Source organism: Dinoponera quadriceps, unplaced genomic scaffold (genome assembly GCF_001313825.1).
Source record: "Dinoponera quadriceps isolate SergipeBrazil2010 unplaced genomic scaffold, ASM131382v1 scaffold46, whole genome shotgun sequence".
In the NCBI taxonomy this organism is placed as follows: Eukaryota; Metazoa; Arthropoda; class Insecta; order Hymenoptera; family Formicidae; genus Dinoponera; species Dinoponera quadriceps.
Window position 1 is genome coordinate 874,506 of NW_014554488.1, and position 22,518 is coordinate 897,023.

The following is a 22,518-nucleotide window of genomic DNA, read 5'->3' on the forward strand; positions in this document are numbered from 1 at the left end:
CATTCTCGACGGTGGCGTTAAACTTTCCTAAATTTACGAACGCATCGATTACCCGCTCGGCGAGGCGACTTGATGGTTCGTTTACTCGCGTCACTCGCCCCGACAGTTTACTACGGCGGGCCAGCCCCGTAAATATTAGTTAATGTCAGGCAAGAGCTACAAATAATTTTTTTTAATCACTTGAGTGGCATGTGTGCAGTATTAATGAACAAAATGAAACCTTTTTTACTTTAAGTTTCATCAAGTCATTCCCGGTAGATTTATTAACGCTAAGTGTGGCCGTAAAAACGGCGTGTCGCGTCTCCAGTTTTTGGAGAAAATTTCAGTAAAAATTGCACTAAAATGGATGTGTTGGACATTTTTGCGTGAGTTATAATTTTCGTTCACGTCCTCGTGAACCCTGAAAGCAGCGATAGCTCAAATTATATTCCTTGACAAGTCGAAAATATAAAATCAGTGATGTTTTAAATTAAATAATATACTTTTAGCGAAGAAACAAGGCAAGTTCTTTCTGAGACACAAGAGTGCGGCGCGCGCGTGCCACTCAAGTAGTTCAAACAGACAGGAAATTGTGTAGGCTTCCGAGAGATCGATCTTATTTCCCACTTGGAGTTTGGTGAATATATATATACGTGGCAAACACCTACAATCTACGACACTTCACATGAATGTGTTAACAATTAAAGAATGCGTAGTGACGCATAATGGTGACCCTTAGTTCCGTTATTATTTTGTTGTTGTGTAAGGTATACGATTTTTCAATATTTTTGTCTCTGTCTATTTGTCTATCTGTCTGCCTGTTTATCTGTCAGTTTGTCAGTCTGTCTGTCTGTCTGTCTGTCTGTCTGCCTCCTATCCATCTGATATACTCTAGCTAACTACTCTGATCTCCGATTTTCGCTTCGTTTCTACTTCAAGCAAAAATCTCCTTATTTTTCATACCTAGAAAACCTAGGTACATTTTATACCTCTAGAGAACCTTTCAGAACCTAGATATATATATGCGACAATATACTCCAAAGAAAAGAAATGAAACAGACGAAATGGTGTGCTTCTTTCGTTCCACTGGGTCTTGGCGAATGGAACGATAGTAAGCGTTATTTAATATACATATATTCTCGTATGTGTTTGCAAGATAAATAGATCATAGCTAGGGTTGGACTAGTAACTAGTTAATCAGTTAAAAGTTAAGTTAAAAAGTTAAGAAATTAGTAACTTTGACTTAACGAATTTTAAAGTGGATTAACTTTTAACTTAAACTAGTTATTTCTAACTCTAACTTTTTAACTTTGTCTTTATATAAGTCAAAATATTCCCTCAATGATTACTTTCTATGTAAGGAACTATAAAGAGATACGAAAGCTACATTCGGTAGAAAAAGTATTAGTGAGCGCTCAATGATTATTGTCTGTGACTGGAACATTCTTTTAGATTCTTGATAGATCCAGGTATATATACCGATATATACCGATCAAGGAGCAATAATCACTAAGTGTTCCCTGAGCTGCTCCTTTCGCTGAATGCAGCCAAAGTCGTTTCATTGATTATATATCATCTTAACACATTGCGGACCAGACATTTTATTAACTAACCGTACCTAGTAGCCGGGTATGTTTTCGCCTCTAACGACGCAATATGAAATACGAGATATCTCGTCATCCGGCCCCTAACGACGAAGTAGGAAAGACGAGATATCTCGTCATCCGTCCGCAATGTGTTACAATAATCTTATAATGATATTTAGCCAATGGAAAAACTTTATATCCCTCTGCGTCTCCTTGCTGGAAAGCAACCGGTATTAAAATGTTGCGTGAAAATAGTCGATCGCAATTATAGACTATTTAAGAACTAGATTGCAAGATTGCAAGAGAGCTAAGTTGCAAAATCCTTTATTTTCGAGCAGAAAAGTGAACCTTGAGATACATATATTACGCGCCACACATACACACACACGCGCGCGCACACACATGCACGCACGCACGCACGTACGCACGCACACACGCACGCACACACACACACTAAGACCAATAGTCGGATTTTATATTTAAAACTATCTTAAGTGCATCTTTAGATTTTTGGTAGCCAATAAAATGAGCAGTACAGCACCTGAAGATGAATTTACGATCTTAAATATAAGATCCCTCTATAAATATCATAAACCTAAAAATCCATGGACGAAGCGTTAAATGAACTTGTGGACAAGGAGAAAATTTGCAGTAAGGGGAGTGAGAACGCCCTCCGTTTTTATTCGCTTATCATCTCTTTCTACAAGTGGACATCGTCTTTTAACCGATTAGTAACGAATTTAACCGATGAGATTCAAAGTTTGCGTAATATACAGTTTATGCGTAACAATTTGTCGTAGACGCTAAAAAAGGATTGCATTTTGAATTTTCGACCATCGAGAGTCGTTTTATTGAGTTTTAATGCGGAAATAAAAAAATATAAAATATATCTACTATCTATTCTTTCGGAAATCATCGGGCGGAAACACCTGTAAATATAACCTATATACACCTGTAAATATGTAAATATAACTAAATAAATAAATAAATAAATATATATATATATATTGCTTTACATAATTAATTTCTTAAATAACTTGTAACTTTATAAAAAGTTAATTTAATTTTTAACTTTTAACTGTGAGTTACATTTTGTTTATGTAACTTTTAACTCAACTTAAGTAAAAATAAAAATATTAATTTATCCAACCCCGATCATAGCAAGGATTGCGAAAAGAAGCTTTGTGATACAAACAGCAAATCTTACTGCGATTCCTGTGTGACGTTGCGTGAAGAAGCTCATACATGAGTGATTTGCAAGGAACTCGCGATATTCCCCGTCGTGTGGAATTGATTATAGTGCGACGTGTGTATGTCGATTGTATTTCTTTCAGAGACGATAGAACACCTATATGCGAGAGCACGTGACAGCGACGAGCGAAACGGCGTGTTTCGTCGAATATTAAAATGATAACCGTGTTATCGGGATATTTAAATTTTCATCCGAGATTGAAAGTAATATAGCAAATGTCCTTGCGATTTCATTCGTATATATTTTTGTCGGTAAAAATTGGAATATATCCTGAATAATTATGAAATATATACATCGATTATAGGAGGGATATGATCTTTCCCCGTCGTAACACATTCAGAGGAAAGTGCGGAAATGTTTTCGGTGTAAAGCATGAATCGTCGAACCTTCTATTGATCTATTTTTTACTCGGGTGACGAACGGTTTTATCCGTTATTGCTTTTATAAATTCATACACACGTCACTGGAACAGATTGTTTCCGTTGTAAATTAGTCTTTAAAGTACCTACTTTAAGTACCTACTTTCTTGTGAAGATATCTATATAAATCATGCAGTCAATTTAATACTGATAAATCATGTCAGACAGTGATTATTTATAGAACATTTTCGCGCATATGTTGACTTATTTTTTGCGAGGAAAAGTTGGCGAAAAATAGAACTTGTCACAAAATGAAATCTTACACACATACACACACACACACACATACACTTTCTCTCTCTCTCTCTCTCTCTCTCTCTCTCTCTCTCTCTCTCTCTCTCTCTCTCTCTCTCTCTCTCTCTTTCTCTCTCTCTATCTCTTTTTCTCCTCCCGAATGATAGGAAAAATATCACCTGGAAATATTTTGTGCTACGTTTACGTACATGTTTGAAAACCCTTTTATCACATTTCAACTTTAACGTTTCGCATATAGCGCTGTCGAATAATTCATAGGTCAATGCATACGATTAAAACTAATGAAGTAGTATGTGATGTAAATTTGCTAGCGTATAAAGAAAATGTGCATCGCGTTTATATAAAAAAAAAAAATGCACACATTCTCTTTCAAATCGATGGGAGAATAATTTCATTCTCGATGTTGCATTGGGACACATGTGTCAATTATAAATTCTATCGTTTATAAAATATTGTGAATATCGTGAATATCGTCCAACATTAAATTAAACTGTAATACAAAAACATAATTCGAGATTAAGTTTGTTTCGTGATACTTAATGTTAAATGTAATTTAAATGCATATTTTACGTTTAATTGAAAACTATATGTAGAATGTAAATACGATGTAAGGAAACAAAGTTAATGTTTATTTTAACTGAAATTTATGTATTTAAATGATCTCTTTATTCTGATAACGTGCGCGATGGAATTGATGTTTTTATAATTGCATTTATTGGTCTCGTGACAATGCGAGTACCAGGATAGCTTTACAACTGGTAACAAATTCTTTTCGTCACGTTTGATAGTCGCCTTTATGCGCGGTTTATGATGTACATTTCGTTATATCTATGTGTCAACTTGCGGATTGCGACGATTCGATGCGTCCCTTATTTATCCAAACCGAACGGTCGATCGATCTTTTTACGAATACAACATATTTATAACTATTCTCGACAACTCATACCAACGAATAACCGTTTAATATAATCTATCAGCGAGCGAATAGAAAGTAGACTTTCTTGCGCGCGCGTGATGCGAGAGACTAGTTTTTAGTGCAACCGTATGCAGCGATAAGTCCGCGTTATCCCTCTTCGTCCTTAACTGGCGATCAATTCCTCTTTTCTGCCCGCAGAACGAAGAGCAATCAGCGGTGGATGAAACTGCGCACGACGGTACAGCTGTCCTCGGCGATCTCCACGATACAGAAGAAGCCGCCGCTCAAACGCGAGGACTCGTTCCTCAAGAGGTTCTCCACCAGGCAAATACCGGAGAGCCAGGAGACCCTCGACACCGGCGAGGGTGAAGGTGACGCGACCGACGACAAGGAGGCCGGCGGCGGCCGGCGTCGGCGACGGCCCCGGAAACCCCAGAAACCGCCCAAGACCGTGGTGAATCCGGACGAGAACTTCTATTATTACTGGCTGATGCTGCTGTCGGCCTGTGTGCTTTACAACCTGTGGACGCTGATCGTACGTCAGAGTCTGCCGGAACTGCAGGAGCTGGCGCCGGCCACTTGGCTCGCCTGCGACAGCTTCACTGATCTCGTGTTCTTTCTGGATGTGGCGGTACAATTCCGCACCGGTTATCTCGAACAAGGCCTGATGGTGTACAACAGTCGGAAATTGGCCGGGCACTATCTCAAGTCCAAGTCGTTTGTGCTCGATCTGCTGGCGCTGCTGCCGCTCGACGTGCTGCAGGTGAATCTCGGCATTAACCCGATGCTGAGGTTCCCGCGTTTCCTCAAGATCTACCGCGTCTATAACTATTACTACATGGTGGAGTCGCGTACCGTCTACCCGAACCTGTGGCGTGTGCTGAACCTCATTCATATATTGCTCATACTGGCCCACTGGTTCGGCTGCTTTTACTACTTACTGAGCGAGACCGAGGGCTTTCAGGGTGACTGGGTGTATCCGTACCGGCCCGGCGAGTACGCCACTTTGACCAGGAAGTACTTAGGCTCCCTCTACTGGTCCACATTGACGCTGACCACCATTGGCGACCTGCCTACGCCGGAAACCAACGCCGAGTGAGTGTGAGACACATATATCTCTCCAACTTCGACCATTCTATACACTTTTTATACACGCCATTTTTGCTTCCCGCTCATTTTGTTTTCTCTTTTTTTTTTTTTATTCTACCTTATCGCACCTCTCGTCCGCGCGTCCACGCGCTCTCGATTGCATCTTCGTTTGTCTTAGACGAGACGTTAAGAGAGAATGGAATGTCAGTACGTTACTTGTCGCATTAGCCCTTCACGGGCTCCTTTTTCTTTGAATCGACTGATGATCGCTGTGAAGTGGACCGACGAAGTAGGCATTCGAGTAATAATACGCAACGATGTAGCTATTTAATTGTTCTATAATAATGATAATAATAATAATAATAATAATATACGCAAGGAAAACATCAAGGCTAATTATTTCGAGCTGATTTGCTTTGAAAGTTAGCGATAAGCAAATGGAAGGATATTTGCTCGGGATCGAGTTGGAGGTTTAGTTTCAATTTGAACGGTTCCAGCAAATACAAGCGAGGTTTAAATAAGGTTTCTCGGGAAGTTATTGTTGAAATGTAAACTTCGTGTACCTGTATTTTTCGATAATTGCGCCACGATTTCTTTTTAAAGCGCGCGCACGTGTGCTTGCGGTCAAGATCGTTGTCCGCCCAATAATGTAGTCGGTCTGGCATGTCTATTCAAGTTTCTCAACTTTATAGTGCAATATTCGCAGAACACGGTGCGTATAAAGTCCCCCCCCCCTTCCCCCGGGATAATAACTTTTTTACGACGCTTCCCGAAACGCTCAAGGCAATTAAACGAGGATATTTGATTTTGCCTTTTCTTTCAAGTTGATTTCTGTTAAATCCCTCTGGAGAAGCAGATTAGATCGTTGAACTCTTTTCGCGTCATTAATACTGAATATCAATATCGAGCAGTACCCCAGTAAGCGATTTATTAACAAACTGTCGCCAAATTGGAATTAAATTCGCTCAAAATGCGATGGCAAGTCCGATGCCATCTGTGTATTGTATATCAATAAATTTTGTCCAATTTCTACTGGAAATCCGCCAAAAACTTTAACAGGTGTTCGTATCAAATTTGATGCCATTTTGCTAACAAAATTTATAACAAACATTTAACAAAATTTGCTTTGACAGATTCGGCTGACTGGGTACCCTGTGATACCCTGATCGATCGCGAAGTCACGTACTCTAACCTGCACTCGGGCGTCAGCATGAAGGTTAACTTGCATTTGCAACCGAATGTTATGGTGGCTCTAAAAGCCGATGACTCCTGCGGACTATGACGCAGACCAACAGGTATCTAGCGCATAATATTAGGCCGGTATTCACAATCGAATCTTATATTTAAGATCATTTTAAGCTTATCTTCAAATGCTGTACGGCTTATTTCATTAACTATGAGGCATCTGAAGATGAACTTAGGACGATCTTGTATATACGAGGGCAACTTGAAAAGTTTGGTAAAGAAGGAAGTATTTTTTTGGAAAAAAAAAACAATTTTATTTTTCAACATAATTTTCCTTAAGGGTCACATACTAGGTCCAGCAATTTTCCAATTTTTTCATCCTGTCTGAGAAATAAATTTTGTTAAGCTCTCCAAAATAGTCATTGACGACGACGATGACATCCTGATTCGACGAAAATTTCTTCCTATCGAACGAAATTTTTCATCTCGGAAACAGGAAATAGTCGCACGGGGGCCAAGTCCAAGGAATATAGTGGATGAGGAACTAATTCGAAACTCAATTCATGGAATTTTGCCATTGCGTTGGTCCGATGTGTGAGATGGCACGTTGTCCGTTGGAAGTGGAAAAACACGTTTTTGCACTCCAGTCTTCGCCATGTTTCCTTTAATTCGTCTCTTAAACGGCCCAATAATGTCGCATAATAGGCCACCGTCATTGTCTTGTCCTTTACCAAATAGTCAATCATGATGATTCCTTGGCAATCCCAAGAAATAATGACCATCGTCTTCCCAGTCGATAACGGTCTTCGCTTTCTTCACGGCGCACTTTCACCAGTCGTTATCCATTATTTTGACTGCTGTTTAGACTCTGGTGTGAAATGGTGGATACAAGTTTCGCTCATAATGACGAATCGATGCAAAAACTCCTTCGAATTGCAACGATTAAACATCGCCAAACACCGCATCTAAATGACCATTGGAGTGTGTTTTTCGTCGACAGTCAACAATCGCGTCATCCATCGCGCAGACAACTTTTTCAATTAGCATATTCAATTTTTCATGTAGGATATTGCGTTCAGTCTAGATGTCTTCAGCCTCAGCAATCTCGCGCATATTTTCTCAACGGTCTTCCATTACGATCCCACGGATTTTTTCGGTGATTTCTTCCATGGTGACTTCAACTGAACGTCCGAAACGCGATTCATCCTCAGTGCATGTGCGGTCACGTTTGAATTCACGTATCCAGAAATAAGCAGCCTTCAACGCAGGTGCAACAACATTTTTGCCGGCCCCATGAATTTCATCCGACTCGGCTTTCATCTGCGTAACCGTTAACTTCTTCAAATAAAGATGTTTTATAACAGCAGAGAACCTGTTTATTTTCTATTGTTGCGGCAAATGCGAAAGTGGCCGATTTAGATGGTTGTCAAACGTGTAACTACGCGTCGCATTTGGCTGAAAATTTTGACAAAGGTCGCTTGAGGAATGGTACAGTACTTGCCAACGATGGTGTCACTTTATGTGAATTGTGACGCCATCTCATGGAAATTTACCAAAATTTTTAAACTACCCTCGTAAGATCCGACTATGAATACCGTCCTTCACTTCACAACGTTTACTCTCGGACCGTATTGCCTCGTGATCCATCAAGCTGCCTACGCGATGTTTGTGCGCCTCTGAAGTACTACTTGTGTGCAAGATACGTCGCGGAAATGTTAGAATAAATAATGAGAATGGACTTTTCGCATCGAAGAGAAAAGGAAAATCCCTGGGAGCCGACGCTTCTTACCATTCGACGTTTTTTGCCACCGACAAATTTTCGTTTCGGAGTTGAATAAAGCAATCCCCTTTGTATCTTCGTACAACGTTCGCAAATCATCTTGTACAGCCAAGATGTACGGCGAACGACACATATGATATACACTCTGATTTCAATAAACGTCGTTAATCGATACGCTCGTGCAGTCCGACATCAACGCGATAAATTAGCGCCTCATGAGACAACATTGTTAGTTAGTTCAGCAATTATGTCCACTTTCCGCTTCCGGCGACACGCCGGTTTATGTATTTTCGCGTTATATCCGTCGGAAAATGTATTATTGCTGAAACGTGCTTCGCGATAATATTATTGCGCGCATTGAAAGCAAGATCGCTGGATGAACCGCTCCATATAACTAAATTTGAATTTTCACATAACAATTTAATAAGAAGAAAAATTAATGTAAGTGTCGTATTACATAAACGTTCGGCCCATTGTACTCGTACTCGAAAATTTGAATATTATTTCCTTTAGGCGTTTCCTAGCGTCTCGGCTTTATTTTCGCGAAAACTATGAATCTGGATAACAAGTAAATTTCAAAATGGACAAGCATTAAGCAATGAATTCTTCGGCGAAATTTCGCAGCTACAAAAGTGGAAGCTTTCGAAAAACACTTTGTGAAAGTTGCTTTAAAAACTTAACGCGTCATTGTTACTTAAGAAATACCGAGTCGTTATAATTTCAGTTACTTTTTTCATCAAGTTTTGAGAACGATTTCCTTTTATGACTATATGCTGTCCATCTCCGTGTACACTTAGCCTTTGTGCAAATCGATTTTGGAATCAGTGGTTTTGATGTAACAATTACTCGAACCGATTATCCTCCGTCCAACATCGATTTCAGAATCGACTATCATTTCGCACAGTTCAAGTTTGCATATGTTTTTTTTTTCTGTTAGGAGCGCATTAAGTGGTCATAATTGCGAACCACTGTGTATGGGCTTGCGTGGTAATTGATTAAAACAGGAATCAAATATATGATGTAAATGTTAGCCTTTTATTACACTCCTTTACAGTAATTAAATATTGAGAATTGCTAAGGAAATTTGCAGTGATCAAATATTGGCAGTATTTCAGTAATTATTTGGCCAGTGCTTAATCATTGCGGAAATGAGTTATTGTAATTATAAATACTGATTGTGTGTGTGCAGCAAAATTATATTAGTACAAACGAGATCAAATAAACTAATGTTAGAACATTTTATTTAAATATAAAAAACTACTACTATTTTTCGTCATTAATCATAAAAAAATTGTATACTTAATTTTATCGTTATCGGGAGTTTCAAGTTATTTTTGCAAAAAAAATGTAGATGCTACTTCCAGAATTATGTTTAAAATATTCGATAAATAAATGGAATATCGCGGACAAGTTTACGATACATTCTGAGAATATGTGAAAAATTACATATTATATAAAAATACGCAAAATATTGTGGAATTATAAATTTCGGTATTAATCACTGTCATTAGATACTAATCACCGATTTGAAATGTTACAAAATTAAGCTAAATTATAGCCTTGGCCAAAAGTATGAGGCACCTTTTGCATTTAACAAAAAATTTTAACTGGAAGGGATTTAAACAGAAATTAAACACGAAAATAGGTAAATAAGATGTTTATTTGATGTTTTTAATATTTGGTTGGCCCTCCCTTTGCTTTTATCACAGCTGCTATCCTTTTCGACATATTTAACACTAAATAGCGGCATTCTTTTGCAATTATGTCGTCCCATTTCTTGTCGTAATGCACAATTTAAGACATCTTTAGACGCAATGTTGTGATTTTTCATCTTTTTCTTTATTAAGGAGTGCTCAATAAGATTGAGATTAGGTTATTGGGCAGGCTAGTCCAAAAGTTGAATTCTGTTTTTAGACATCCATTTTTGAGTTTTCTTAGATTTATTCCATGATGCATTATCTTGTTGGAATATTGTGCCGTTTGTGTCACTTTCATCCAAAATTCTGGCATATGACGTAACTTGGCTTTCAGGACGCAAACGTACAATCAGTGTTCATTCTTCCCTCACATATAAATATTTCTACTATTTCTACTATTCCATTTGCTGTCATACAGCCCTAAATCATAACGCTACCTTCTCCATATTTAACAATACTCAGATAACACAATGTATTCAATTTGACTTAATTTTGTATTCATAATAGTCAAAACCTGAGGACAAAAATAGACACAAATGCGTGCGCATATGTTACTCAAATGTCGTTTATGTCATGACGTCATGAAAATAATTATCTCATCTAATAGCATCAATCATAATCACGTCAAGCACACATTATTTGTATACATCTTGTGTTCATGTGATATTAATCATGTAATGATCTTTCATTTTCCAGTGGGCGCGCCGATATTTTAAACTTATACGGGCGCATAAAATATAAATCACATTATTTATGCTACAAGTATTAAACCAATTGATATTTTTGTGTTTCGTTTAATGTTATTGTTGTACATGTCTTAAATTATATTAACACAATTTTAATTTTAATGTTTTTTCAATATTAATTAGTTCAGTATTGAAATGAGTCCAAAATGCTCATTTTTTATAAGCTGTTGAATAACTTGAAAAATTTCATGGTTTATTATAAAAAATTTAATTTTGCACGGTGTAATTTGCAAGGGAAAGGTTTGAGAAAATGGAAATAAGATTTTTAACTTGAAATGTGGAAAATGAAATTTTTTCTTTTAATATAACGGCTAATCACTTTAGTTTTAGTTGCTTGCGTCACATGTTGTACACACATAATTCGTAAAGAAATATGTTCTTTTACATGAGTTCACTGCATTTTGAACAATAAAGAAGAATAATTTAAAATGATATCGTCATGTATTTTTAGAAACAGAATATAATTCAACCATTTAATTCACTGTATCTATTTTGCACCTTTATATTATGAAATTCTATAATTTCAGGATTATTCATTGTTTTGCATCATTAGAGCATGACGATAATCTGTTAGGTTAGGTTAACAGATTAATCTGTTATCATACTCTGCTAGTAAATCCAATAATATTTCTGTTAGTAAGTTGTCGACAAAATTGATAGCAGATATAAATAGCAGCACAAAATCTGCTTCTGTAGGTTTTGCTGCCTGGTTGGTTTTATATCTGGCAACGTTCACTCTATGTACCTTCAATGAATGCCAATATAATAATCAATATTGGGTCAATATATTAGTAATGAATTGTGCTACTAAGGATAATATTATGTAGAAAATATAATAACTTAATCTCATAACATATGCAAATGTATCATGAAAATAAATTATGATGATGATCAATCAGTAAGCAGCAATAGTAAAATAATAACGTAATAGTGATAAAAAGTTCTATTAATTGTATCATTTTCACTGTAAGTTTACTATTTTCGCGGGAATGGAAATATGTAATATGAGGGAGCTCGCGGGGTGTAAACTGCACAACTTACTACAAAGTAGACTTTGACGGCGTCGATAGACGATACTGAATAAATATTACGAGAGCTATTAACCTTAATAAGTTAAGAAGATCATTATAGGAAAGTATTAAAGCGAGGGCGGCATAAAAAAAATTTGTTTCTATTTGAAATCTAGGAAAAAAGAAATCTGGGGTGTAACCTACATCTCGCGTGCCTGCTGGAGGGTTAAAAAAGGTGTTAAGTTGAAGTCACATCACATTGTGATAAAATGTGATCATCATGCATTTCTATCTAAGTAGAAAATCATACAGTCTCAGGGTGATATTCTTTTCCAACTCTCCCACGTATGAATGTAGCAGCAGACGTTTCGAAAATTGCAACAGAAAACATTGAAATCTATGTTATTGAAAAATTTCTGCACATAATTAAAACTACTTTTATATGGATAAATAATGTTATTGGGAGGTACAAAATACTTGAAATTATGCTTTCTTTAAAATTGGACTCATTGGACCACTTGGATTTTGGATCCAATCCTTCTCGATATAGTGTTTGTGCCGGTGTGTCCATTCCAGGCGAGACTTCCTATTTTTTTTTCGAAAGCCACAGTTTCTTCTTAGACTTACAAACCTAGACTCGCTTCGGTAAGTTTCTTTCGCATGGTTCGAGGACATACAAAAATATCCTGTATAATGCCTGTAACCAATAGGAAACAATACAAATAAAATAATTCTAGATAAATGAAAAAATATAGGTGCCACATACATTTGGCCAAGATTATATCAGTAACCCTTTAATTTAATTATTTAAAATTATTATCCATTAGTAATAAAAATAAGATAGTAATTAGTAATAAAAAAATGCGTAACAGTAATTTATTACTGATGATCAATTAATATTTTAGTAGTATTTAATCACTGCAACCTTAAATACTAAAATATTTTTTATCACTACGAGCTCTGTAATTGAATCATTAAAAAATATAAACAGCGGTACTTTTAATATTCAAAATGAGCAATTAATCGTTAATAATATTACTTAACAATATTAAATTTCTGTATGGGCTCATATTTGATAGACTAGAATTATGTTATAATAAACATACTTATGTTTCTTTTGAACCTTCTATTGCAGCTGTTTGTATGCGCGCGCACGTGTGTGTGTGTGTGTGTGTGTGTGTGTGTGTGTGTGTGTGTGACTTTAGATTCTTCGCATGCTATCACTTCGATTCTTATCTTAACTGATCACCGTGCAAGCTCGAGAGAGTAGTGCCTCAAACTTGTAACTATTTGATGCGCTCTTAACTTCATCGGAAAAAAAGGTCTGCAAACAATTGTACGAACAAGTGTACTAATCGCGAGAAAATGGAATGTAAAACGGTTTGAAAACTTTTTTTTTCAATGTAGTTCGGAAAGTATCCGTTGATTCAGTAAAAGAATTAATTTTTTATTAATGAATTATTTTTTCTATATTAATTTTTATTAACATCCAGATGTTAAGTTCTTTCATTGAATCGTTGACTGCGTACCGAATTGCATCGAAAAAAATTATTCAAATCATTTTTGAACCCAGCATACACACCGTGAGTGTCTTTCCATTTCCTAAATCGAGGATTACATGAAGATTATGCACATATGTATACAACTGAAAATCGCACGAAGAAAATCGCACTTTAATTCTAATGATAGGCTTATAATGACTCTAATAATAACAGTTTCGACTTTACGTGTATACAGATTTCACATATGTAGTACAGCCGACAGATATATAATCACATATACAGCCGACACATATATAATTACATATACATTACATATAAACACATATATAATCACATTTCCTATGTATAGTGACATCAAAAATTTCCAGTCAAGACAACATGTCTGAATATTCGTGCATTATGACTATTGATTGTTTAATGAATCAGCAACGATACTCCAAAACCGCATACAGAAATTTAATACTGAGAATTACTAAGGAATTTAATGATTAAATACTGGTAGAATTTCAATAATTATTTGGACAATACCTAATCATTGGCTAATATATTTCAAATTATATACATAAAAAGATTGTATATGTTTTTTTATTGATATTAATAATAATATAAAAGTAATAAAAAAAGAATAAATTCAGACTCAGGGCAGTATTGAACCTGAATCAGTTAATTAGCAAGTCAGGTATCTTAGATCTTCTGCTACTGGAATACCTTCTCGATGTATGTTTATTATCTATTATATCTCCACTGCTATCTCAATATTTAATCTCTGCGAATTCAGTAATTCTCAGTATTAAATTTCTGTAATGATATATTTCATCATTACTGCGCTATTAAGCATTAGTATTTAAATATTTATATTAATGATAAGGTAGTATTTAATCACTACAACCCTAAGCATTGAAGTATTTGGAATCACTGCGAGTTCTATAATTTAATCATTACGAATTATTAACAACTTTTCTGTTTTAAAAATTCAAAATAAGTCATTAATCACTAGCTTAGCAAAAATAAATTTCTATAAGAGGCAGCAGTCATGTTGCACAAAAAATATTCAGATATGATGCGCCTGATTGGAAATTTTTGATGTGGCCTGAGGAACGAGATTACATATATGAAGTCTGTTATTACACTGCGGCATATATGAGTTACCGCATTCTCTAAATCGAAAATTACAGTTTTTAGCCTTACACGTGATACGCATAAGATCAGACAATTATATACGTAATTCTAGTTATAATGATAAAATATGCATAATTCTCAGTGTGTACACAATTCTGATGTTTTCTATATTTACAAGGTAACGACAAAAGTAATGGTTATATTCGTTATCCAAAGAAGTAATTGCGTTTCCAGTGCGTGCGTTATCGTTACCAACAAAAAAAAAGAAAACGACGTCTCAAAAAACAAATTAATGCCGTAGTTTCTCAAAAAACAACTCAAGTGAATTCAAGTAATCTCAAACAAAAATAACGATAATGCCAGTACAAGTGACGCGTTATTTCTTCATCTTATTATTCGAATATAATTTATTGAAAGCATATTTTACATTGTTAAACGCAATTGCATGATTATAACGAGACGTGTCACCCATAAGCTTTTCGCAGGATCAACATCAAGATATTTGAATCGTGGATGAATTTTTGCGGGTGTATTTGTGATTTTCTTACATTTGTGCAATTATTTCCGCAAATATATCGTGCCACCGCCACACGAAACACGTTTCAACAATAAAACATGCAACTTAATGTTGTCAGATAATTGGTAGGATAATTGGATATAAGAATTAATTGTCGACTAATCGGCGCTGATTGATCGACAAAGCGTGGGATGTGGAACGAGCTACACGTGTACAAAGACTGTTATAGAGCCAGTATTTAACCGTATCATTGCGTGCACTTGCTACATTCAACTAGATCTCACGTGATCACGTTAAAATTAAATGAGCAAAGCGGATTTATCAGTCGCGCGCTCCGGTGTTCAATCGGATCTCTCTCAATCTGATTTTGAGTCATCAAATAGGAGACGCCTACGCATCGCGCGATTTTCTGTATCGCAGAGCTCGGCAAGCGATACACTTTCCAACCGATTTTCGGGAGGTTCCCCGCTTCGCATTGTTTTTCTTGCCTCGTCGTCCCGCGCGCAGCCAACAAGCCATTTGAGTCTTAGGAATATGGCCATCATGTTAGGGATGTCCTGTAGAAAGGAGAAGACCTGTGGATCCTTTTTTAAAAATGCTTTATTTCTTATTAAATTTTTATTTTAATCGTGAATATTTATTTTCAATAGTTAATCTTTTTAGTTATTATTGGATTAGATCTATCGGGGATATTAATTAAAAAAAAAACATGTTAGCAATAATATCTCATAGGACGATATTCATAGTCGAATCTTGTATTTAAGGTCGTCTTGAGTTTATCTTCAGATGCTTCGTAGCCGATGAAATGAGCCGTAGAGCATCTGAAGATAAACTTAAGATGACCTTAAATATAAAATCTGACTGTGAATACCGGTCATAGATGACGTGGAAAACAATTTACAATAAAAGTAAAAATTTAATAAGAAATAGAGCATTTTTAAAAAAGGATCCACAGGTCTTCTGATTTTTCTCCTTTCTACAGGACATCCTAGTATCTTTAACAAAAGATCCACAAGTCTTCTAATTTTCCTCCCTTTTACAATCCTCGTAGTAGTACGATGCGGTAATCATACTCTTAAGACTCAAGTAGAGCCTGCGCGCAGTGTGAGGAGGTAAAGGGACCCAGTCGAAAATGAAGTTTTCCGCGAGCTTTCGGTAAGCATGTGGTTTAAGCGTTCGGTAAACTTCGTGGAAAAATATTTTAAGCTTAACGTAAACGTAGCTTGCTGGGAATTGATTATGGTTCACTCGGAGCGTTCGGAAGAAGCGGACGCAAAATCTTCGCGAAGCTTTCTGGGAGCAGTCAATGTGCATGCACAAAGAAAAATAATTATCGACGGTCGGGTCACCCATCCGTTTCCAAACCGTACTCAATGCTACTTAAAGCTCGATGATCGGACAGCAAGCAGTGGATCCAAGGGTTGTGACGACATTCTTGTGACTTCATTATGCTTATATAATGTATCCTTGCTATGCTGCTGAAACTAAAATTTTGACTCGGGGAAGCGTTCGCGAAGCTAACAATTACATGTTCGGATAGAAACTTGCGGGAAACTTTCAATTGATGAACGCACTGCTCCAGCAGGCAATATAATCAACTTTCTCCTAACTTGCTAGCAACTTCTATTGATCGCTTCCTTTTCAAACCTGGGGAACAACGCGAACCTTCCGAAAATCGGCTGGAAATTGCATCGCTTGTCTGCTGTACCAACATATTCCGAGTCAGGAGATGCGTTTGCTTATCCGTTCGGGACTGTCGGGATTCACTTGCGTCGTTACTCATGAGAACAGCGCTCTCGTGAAGAAAACTTCTCTGAAAGACGAGGAGAGATGTGGTGGGCGCGGATTTTATCCCTTTGATATGTCCACAAGTTTACAACAAGGGTAAAAAATGATGGAAAGAAGGAAGGAAAGGCGATCGGAAGCGATTTCATTTTTCATGCACTAGTTCGCGTTCCGCGAATTTACGGCGAAGGGACGCTAGCGATTCCATTGTCTCTTAAATTAGTCTCTAATGAACTTAGATGCCTAGGAATTAGTCTCGTGAAGCGGCTTTGTTGTTGTTGTGTTGGCAGAGTCGTAGCGGGCGGCAATCCCCGGAGCCTCGCTCGTCGCGGCCGACTGTCCCGGCTTCTGCAGTTCAAGCATAATGGAGGGTATCTGTATCGTTTCAAGAACAAAAGCAATGAGAACGGAAAGGAAAAGAGGGAAAGAGAAACAGAGAGGAAGGCGCGCGCGCGAGAGAGAGAGGGAATGAGAAAGGAGGGGAAGCGTGTGTGAGGGAAGAAGTGAGTCAGAATGATAGAAGGTGCGAAAGAAGAGAGTGAATGTGAATGCAATGAGAGAGGAAGTTAGACAGAAGAGAGATCAAAAGATATCAGGCTGGATGGGGGAAAGAGAGAAAGAGGAAGAGAAGGTAGGATTAAAGATAAAAAGAGTATGAAAGCGCGATATTTAACACTCTACAAACGTATTCGAAGATAGACTACTTAATCACTTGGATGAACGCGACATGTAAAATATCACGAGATTAGACGAGGATTCTATTATCTCGTTTGATCTCATACTCAACTCTCTGGAAACAGACCCAATCGATTTAGGCTGGCTATTATACGTATCGTATGACGAGTTTGTCGGATGTGTCGATTGGCTGTCGGATGAAGAATTTCTAGGGTATCTAGAGAAAATATCAGGTATCCTAGAAATTCTCTATTTGACAGCCAATCGATACATCCGACAATATTCGTCTTACAATGTGCGTAATATCGGTCTTAATCCGGTCTAAGACCAAGAGAGAGTGGAAGAACAAGCGCCGCTGAGACGCGTGTAGCGCGGTGAAATTTTGCGGCAGAGAGGCAAAGTGAATAAAGACCGGTATAATGATGCATTTAAGGAGAGAAAACTTTCATTTGCGTTATTACGTTCCGTGGCGGAATTGACGGAGGAAGGGGAAAGGACGGTATTCATTTTGAGAAACGATAAGAACATCGTCTATAGTTCTCTTTACGAGGTAAATTAGTAGTGTCGCGCACGACTTTGTCATCGCCAGTACGATAACGTTAAAACTGTACCATCGGCTGTCCGATTGTTATTTCCAGTTGCTTTCCGGTTTAACGAATTTCTTGCGCGACTCCGGCTATATTGCGGATATATATTGTATCGCGAATTCATATCACGCCATGAAATGTATGTCGTGCAATTACGAAGACAAATACCATGCTTTATTCCAAAGTGGTCATGGAAACGGTCATAGAATTAATAATGCGATAGATCGAATTTTCTCGTGAGAGAAGAGAGCGGTTTTCGAAGCTCGACAAAGAACTCAAATGTCGCGTGACAACGATTGTTTAGAGACCTGTACGTTTATTTTTCATATAGTATTGAGTTTCGGTAGTTGGGGGGGGGGGGAAACGCTGTGCGAGATGATATGAGCGACGGGGAANAAAATTAACGATACGTCTTCCTCATTGAAAGATTTATTTACACACGACAGGTATACTTACCCGAGATGCAAGTAAATTAAATCAATTCACTTTGACTGCCACGTTGGTCATATATGACCGGCCACGGTATCTCCTGTGACGCCACGGTGGTCACGTGGCGTCCTGAGCGAAACATGTGATTTCGGCGTGGCAGTCAAAGTGTTAAATCAATATTTATTTTATTTTTACATCGTGATTATTGCAACTGTTTGTATTTATTTGGAAGAGATATTATATCATTGACAAAAGACATGTTGTTTTCAATAGTTATTAATACACTATCCTTTCTTTCGATCGCTTATTTTCTAGCTACTATTTATCGCTATAATACATATCGTATTGATATCTATTCTTTAAATTTTTTAGAGTGAAGTGACTCTCTCAAACTGAATAAAAAGTTTACTTGAAATGACAATGAAAATACTGCCATTTAAGATCACAAAAGTAAATATTTCACTCAGATTTACAGTGGATTTCGTAAGTCCGTATGAGTGAATGTTTTAATCTTTAATTATTTTTATTATTTTATACGGTGAATTTCCTTTGTTTCTATGACGGCGGAATATATCAGATTTATTCTTTAATTATAAATGAAAATATGTTTACTTCGACGATTCAATGTGGAGAATTTACTAGCCGGTACCCCCATATTAATTAATGCATTTGATTATTTCTTAAAGTAAGAAATTATTAATTTCTTAAAAAGAAGAAATTATTATTTCTTAAATTAAGTGATTCTCGAATTATCGTGGTCTGATACGCGGCTTTCGGCTGTATCAATGTGAGAGGGTTAACGGCGAGTACTACTTGACAACGTCTTAATTTTCAGCTGCAAACTTAATATTCTTCTAAAAGACCTTAAGAGATCGCCGAGATGAGAAAGGCCGAAGTTTATCAGTTTTGCGAACCGCCCGAGCGTATTGACAACGAGACGTACTCCATTTCACGATTCTAGACGACAATAGCGACCCAGTTAAAATGCACTCCCTCCTCCTTGCTTCCTATGGCATACTTGCACTCGGCGTTCGGAATTCCGACGGTCTCGCATTACAAATCGTCTTCGTCGTAGCCGGCGACAATATTCAGCCGTACCCAGTTCTAATTTGAATAATACCTACGCGAATATTCCATTTCAGTTTTCCATCTTTGTGAAAAAATAGTACTGGTTATAGTACTGGAAAAAATATTGATGAAATATTGATTAAAGATATGAGTACTAAAAGTACTACTAAATTCTTGACCATATCGAGCTCTAGTATTACCGTATGGTTCATGGTATATATGGTTCATATGACAGAAAAAGCACAACCAATGACATTGATGTAATAATGAGTAATTTCGATGTTTTCATAATTGTTAAAACATTACTGACGTGTCACTGAGTCTGAAGATTCCACTAAATACCTCGCGAACTCTGATACCGTCATGATTTTCTGATCCATTTCAGTATTACAGGTTTGGAGCTCAGCCTCCCAGCCACTTTAAGGAGCCAAGAATAAGATAGGTTATATTTACACAGCTACTGTCATAGTATTGCGGACATCGTTCCGTTATTGTAACAAGTTCCGTTATAAAAGCAATCAGTAATTACGGAACGATTTTGCAGCTCTACTTAATAATTGTCATATCTTCAGTACTCACAGTGAATACCGAAACACAGCCAGTGATGAATTGTGGCGTAATCTCATGGAAATTTACCAAACTTTTCAGACTACCCTCATATATATGTGCGTGTAAGCACGCGCGCGCGTCTATATGTATTGTGTGGTATATATTATGTGCGTGCGTACGTGCGCGCGCGCGTGTGTGTGTATAGGATTTCTAGTATAATTTGCGCCCACATTATTTATAACATTATTCTTTCTGAAAAATTCAATCGAAAAGTTCTGAGTTACAAACATGATAGGCTGATAATGTCGGCGGAATTTCGTGCGGCACAGCCAGTTAACGTTCCATAAAAACTAAAAGTGCATTGGCTATCGCGTGCAGAAACCATGACTCGCTCACGATTAATTCGTCTCACGTGGACGCTCTCGCTATCTGATGGAGAAAGGTAGTCAAGTGAAATTTCTTGAACGACATTTCTCAAGTATAAATTCACGATTTCGGGATTTGAGCTAAAATAACTCGATTTCTAGAACACGTACGTAGCAAAAATAGACAGTTTTATTAAGTAATACCCAAGGAATCGATTAAGCCTATCCAGAACCTTAGCAGTTGAGCCGTTATAATCGAACGAGAAATCTTGCCTGCGACCAACTAAGGTCATCGCGTTAATGTACACGGTCGACCGCAAGCCTGTTGCTTCGCGCATACACTTGGCACGTTGTCTCTTGATATGCATATGTATTTATATGCACATATATATTTAAACACTTATATACTTCTTCCTATCGTCCGTGAATGTCTATTAGATCTACTGATGTGTAAATCTAGCATTAATGTTAAATCTAACATTGATACATTAATCTAGCATTATCGGTTCGGAACCGGTGAGCATTTAATCATCTGGCGATTCGCAAACTGCCCAAAATTTTATCCTAATTGTGAGTCACTATTTTTATTCATTTGTCTATTTATTTATTTATAGAAAGTGAAAGAGAGAAACAACCTCAGTAATTTAGTCAGTTATACGTAAGATACGTTTCACGTTACTAGCGGTCTTTTGGATTACAATTAGCATTGTTCAATCCATGCTCGTTTCTGACTGCTTGATCTTTGCCCAACGCGGCGATGATCGCTTGATGATCGGGGGATGTACTCCCACATCCCGCGAGAAACTCGAACGCCGTTGAAGATCGATCTTGCAAGGCAGTCTAGACTACAGGAGAGCGATCGGCCGGAATCTCATTTCAGCTAGGGTCAAATTTGATCTCGCGTTACGTCGAGTATATCGAGCGCACGCAAATCGCAAATCGAATTTTCTCGGTCTGGCGATGACCCGTATAGCCTTTGGGACAAGTTACGACTTCCGTTCCACCACGGTTCGTTGAGTTTCGCCGCGCTTCTGTAAACTGTTACCGTCCAATCATCCAACTTGCTTGCTCGTTTGTATGACATACATTACATGACATGGATGTAAAGAATAATTAGACAGAGTATTAGTCTGTAAATGGATAATGCGGGGATCAAACTGATCCAGACGCGTGTACAAACGAATGTTTTTCCGTTTCGTTTTTATCTGCGACGCTAACACTTTCAGTACCTTCCCACTACGGCTTATTCTTGGATCTGACAAAGTAGCGTCAGTAGCATCCCCAGAATTTGAGCTACAATTTCTTCGGTATTTTCTCTCCTTCCTCTGTTCTCATGATAAAGACAACGAGACAAGAAATGTTTGTGTGAAGTGCAGCAAAAATATGCCTTATCCACTTGAAAATAGTTGTGAGTCTCGTTTACAAAATAATAAGATAGTCTGAAATAGTTTTGTTGCATTATACATATTATTAATTATAAAAGATTTATTCTTAATTTACAATATTTAGATTTTTTATTTTTCTTACTTTGTATTAATTTTTTAAACATAAATATATTAGGTGTTTGAATTAATTCTCGCTGTTTTTGCTACAAAAACTCATATTTATTTCAAAAGAACGGTATATTATATCCTATTCAAAGTATTATTCTTCGGAAGCTATAACCTTTTTCCATTTTTCGGGCAGTACATGGATTTCGCGATAGAAAAATTCAGGTTCTTTCGAGACAGTCCAGTCATCAAACCATTTTTTTAATCTTCGAAAGAACTGAAGTGCTGCTCAGAAAGGCCATGCTGCATCGACCGAAACAAATGGTAATCTGAAGAAGCAAGGTCTGATAAATAGGGCGGTTAGGGTAAGACATTCCATTCAAGTGCCTGCAAGATTTCCTTCACTGGTGTTGCAACATGTGGTCTAGCATTGTCATGGAGAAGAATAATTTTGTCATGTTTTTTGACGTATTGCAGACATTTTTCTTTGAGTGCTCGATTCAAATTGAGTAATTGTC

The 22,518-nt window shown here is 37.2% G+C and overlaps 1 protein-coding gene across 1 annotated transcript in view; it reads left to right on the forward strand.

Annotated features, from left to right (window-relative positions):
- The window catches only part of LOC106751571, a 71,508-nt gene that overhangs the window by 28,589 nt on the left and 20,401 nt on the right, over window positions 1–22,518 (forward strand). Inside the window, exon 3 of the mRNA XM_014632493.1 lies at window positions 4,606–5,502. Coding sequence (XP_014487979.1) covers window positions 4,606–5,502 — 897 coding nt within the window. The remainder of the gene's footprint in view (window positions 1–4,605; window positions 5,503–22,518) is intronic.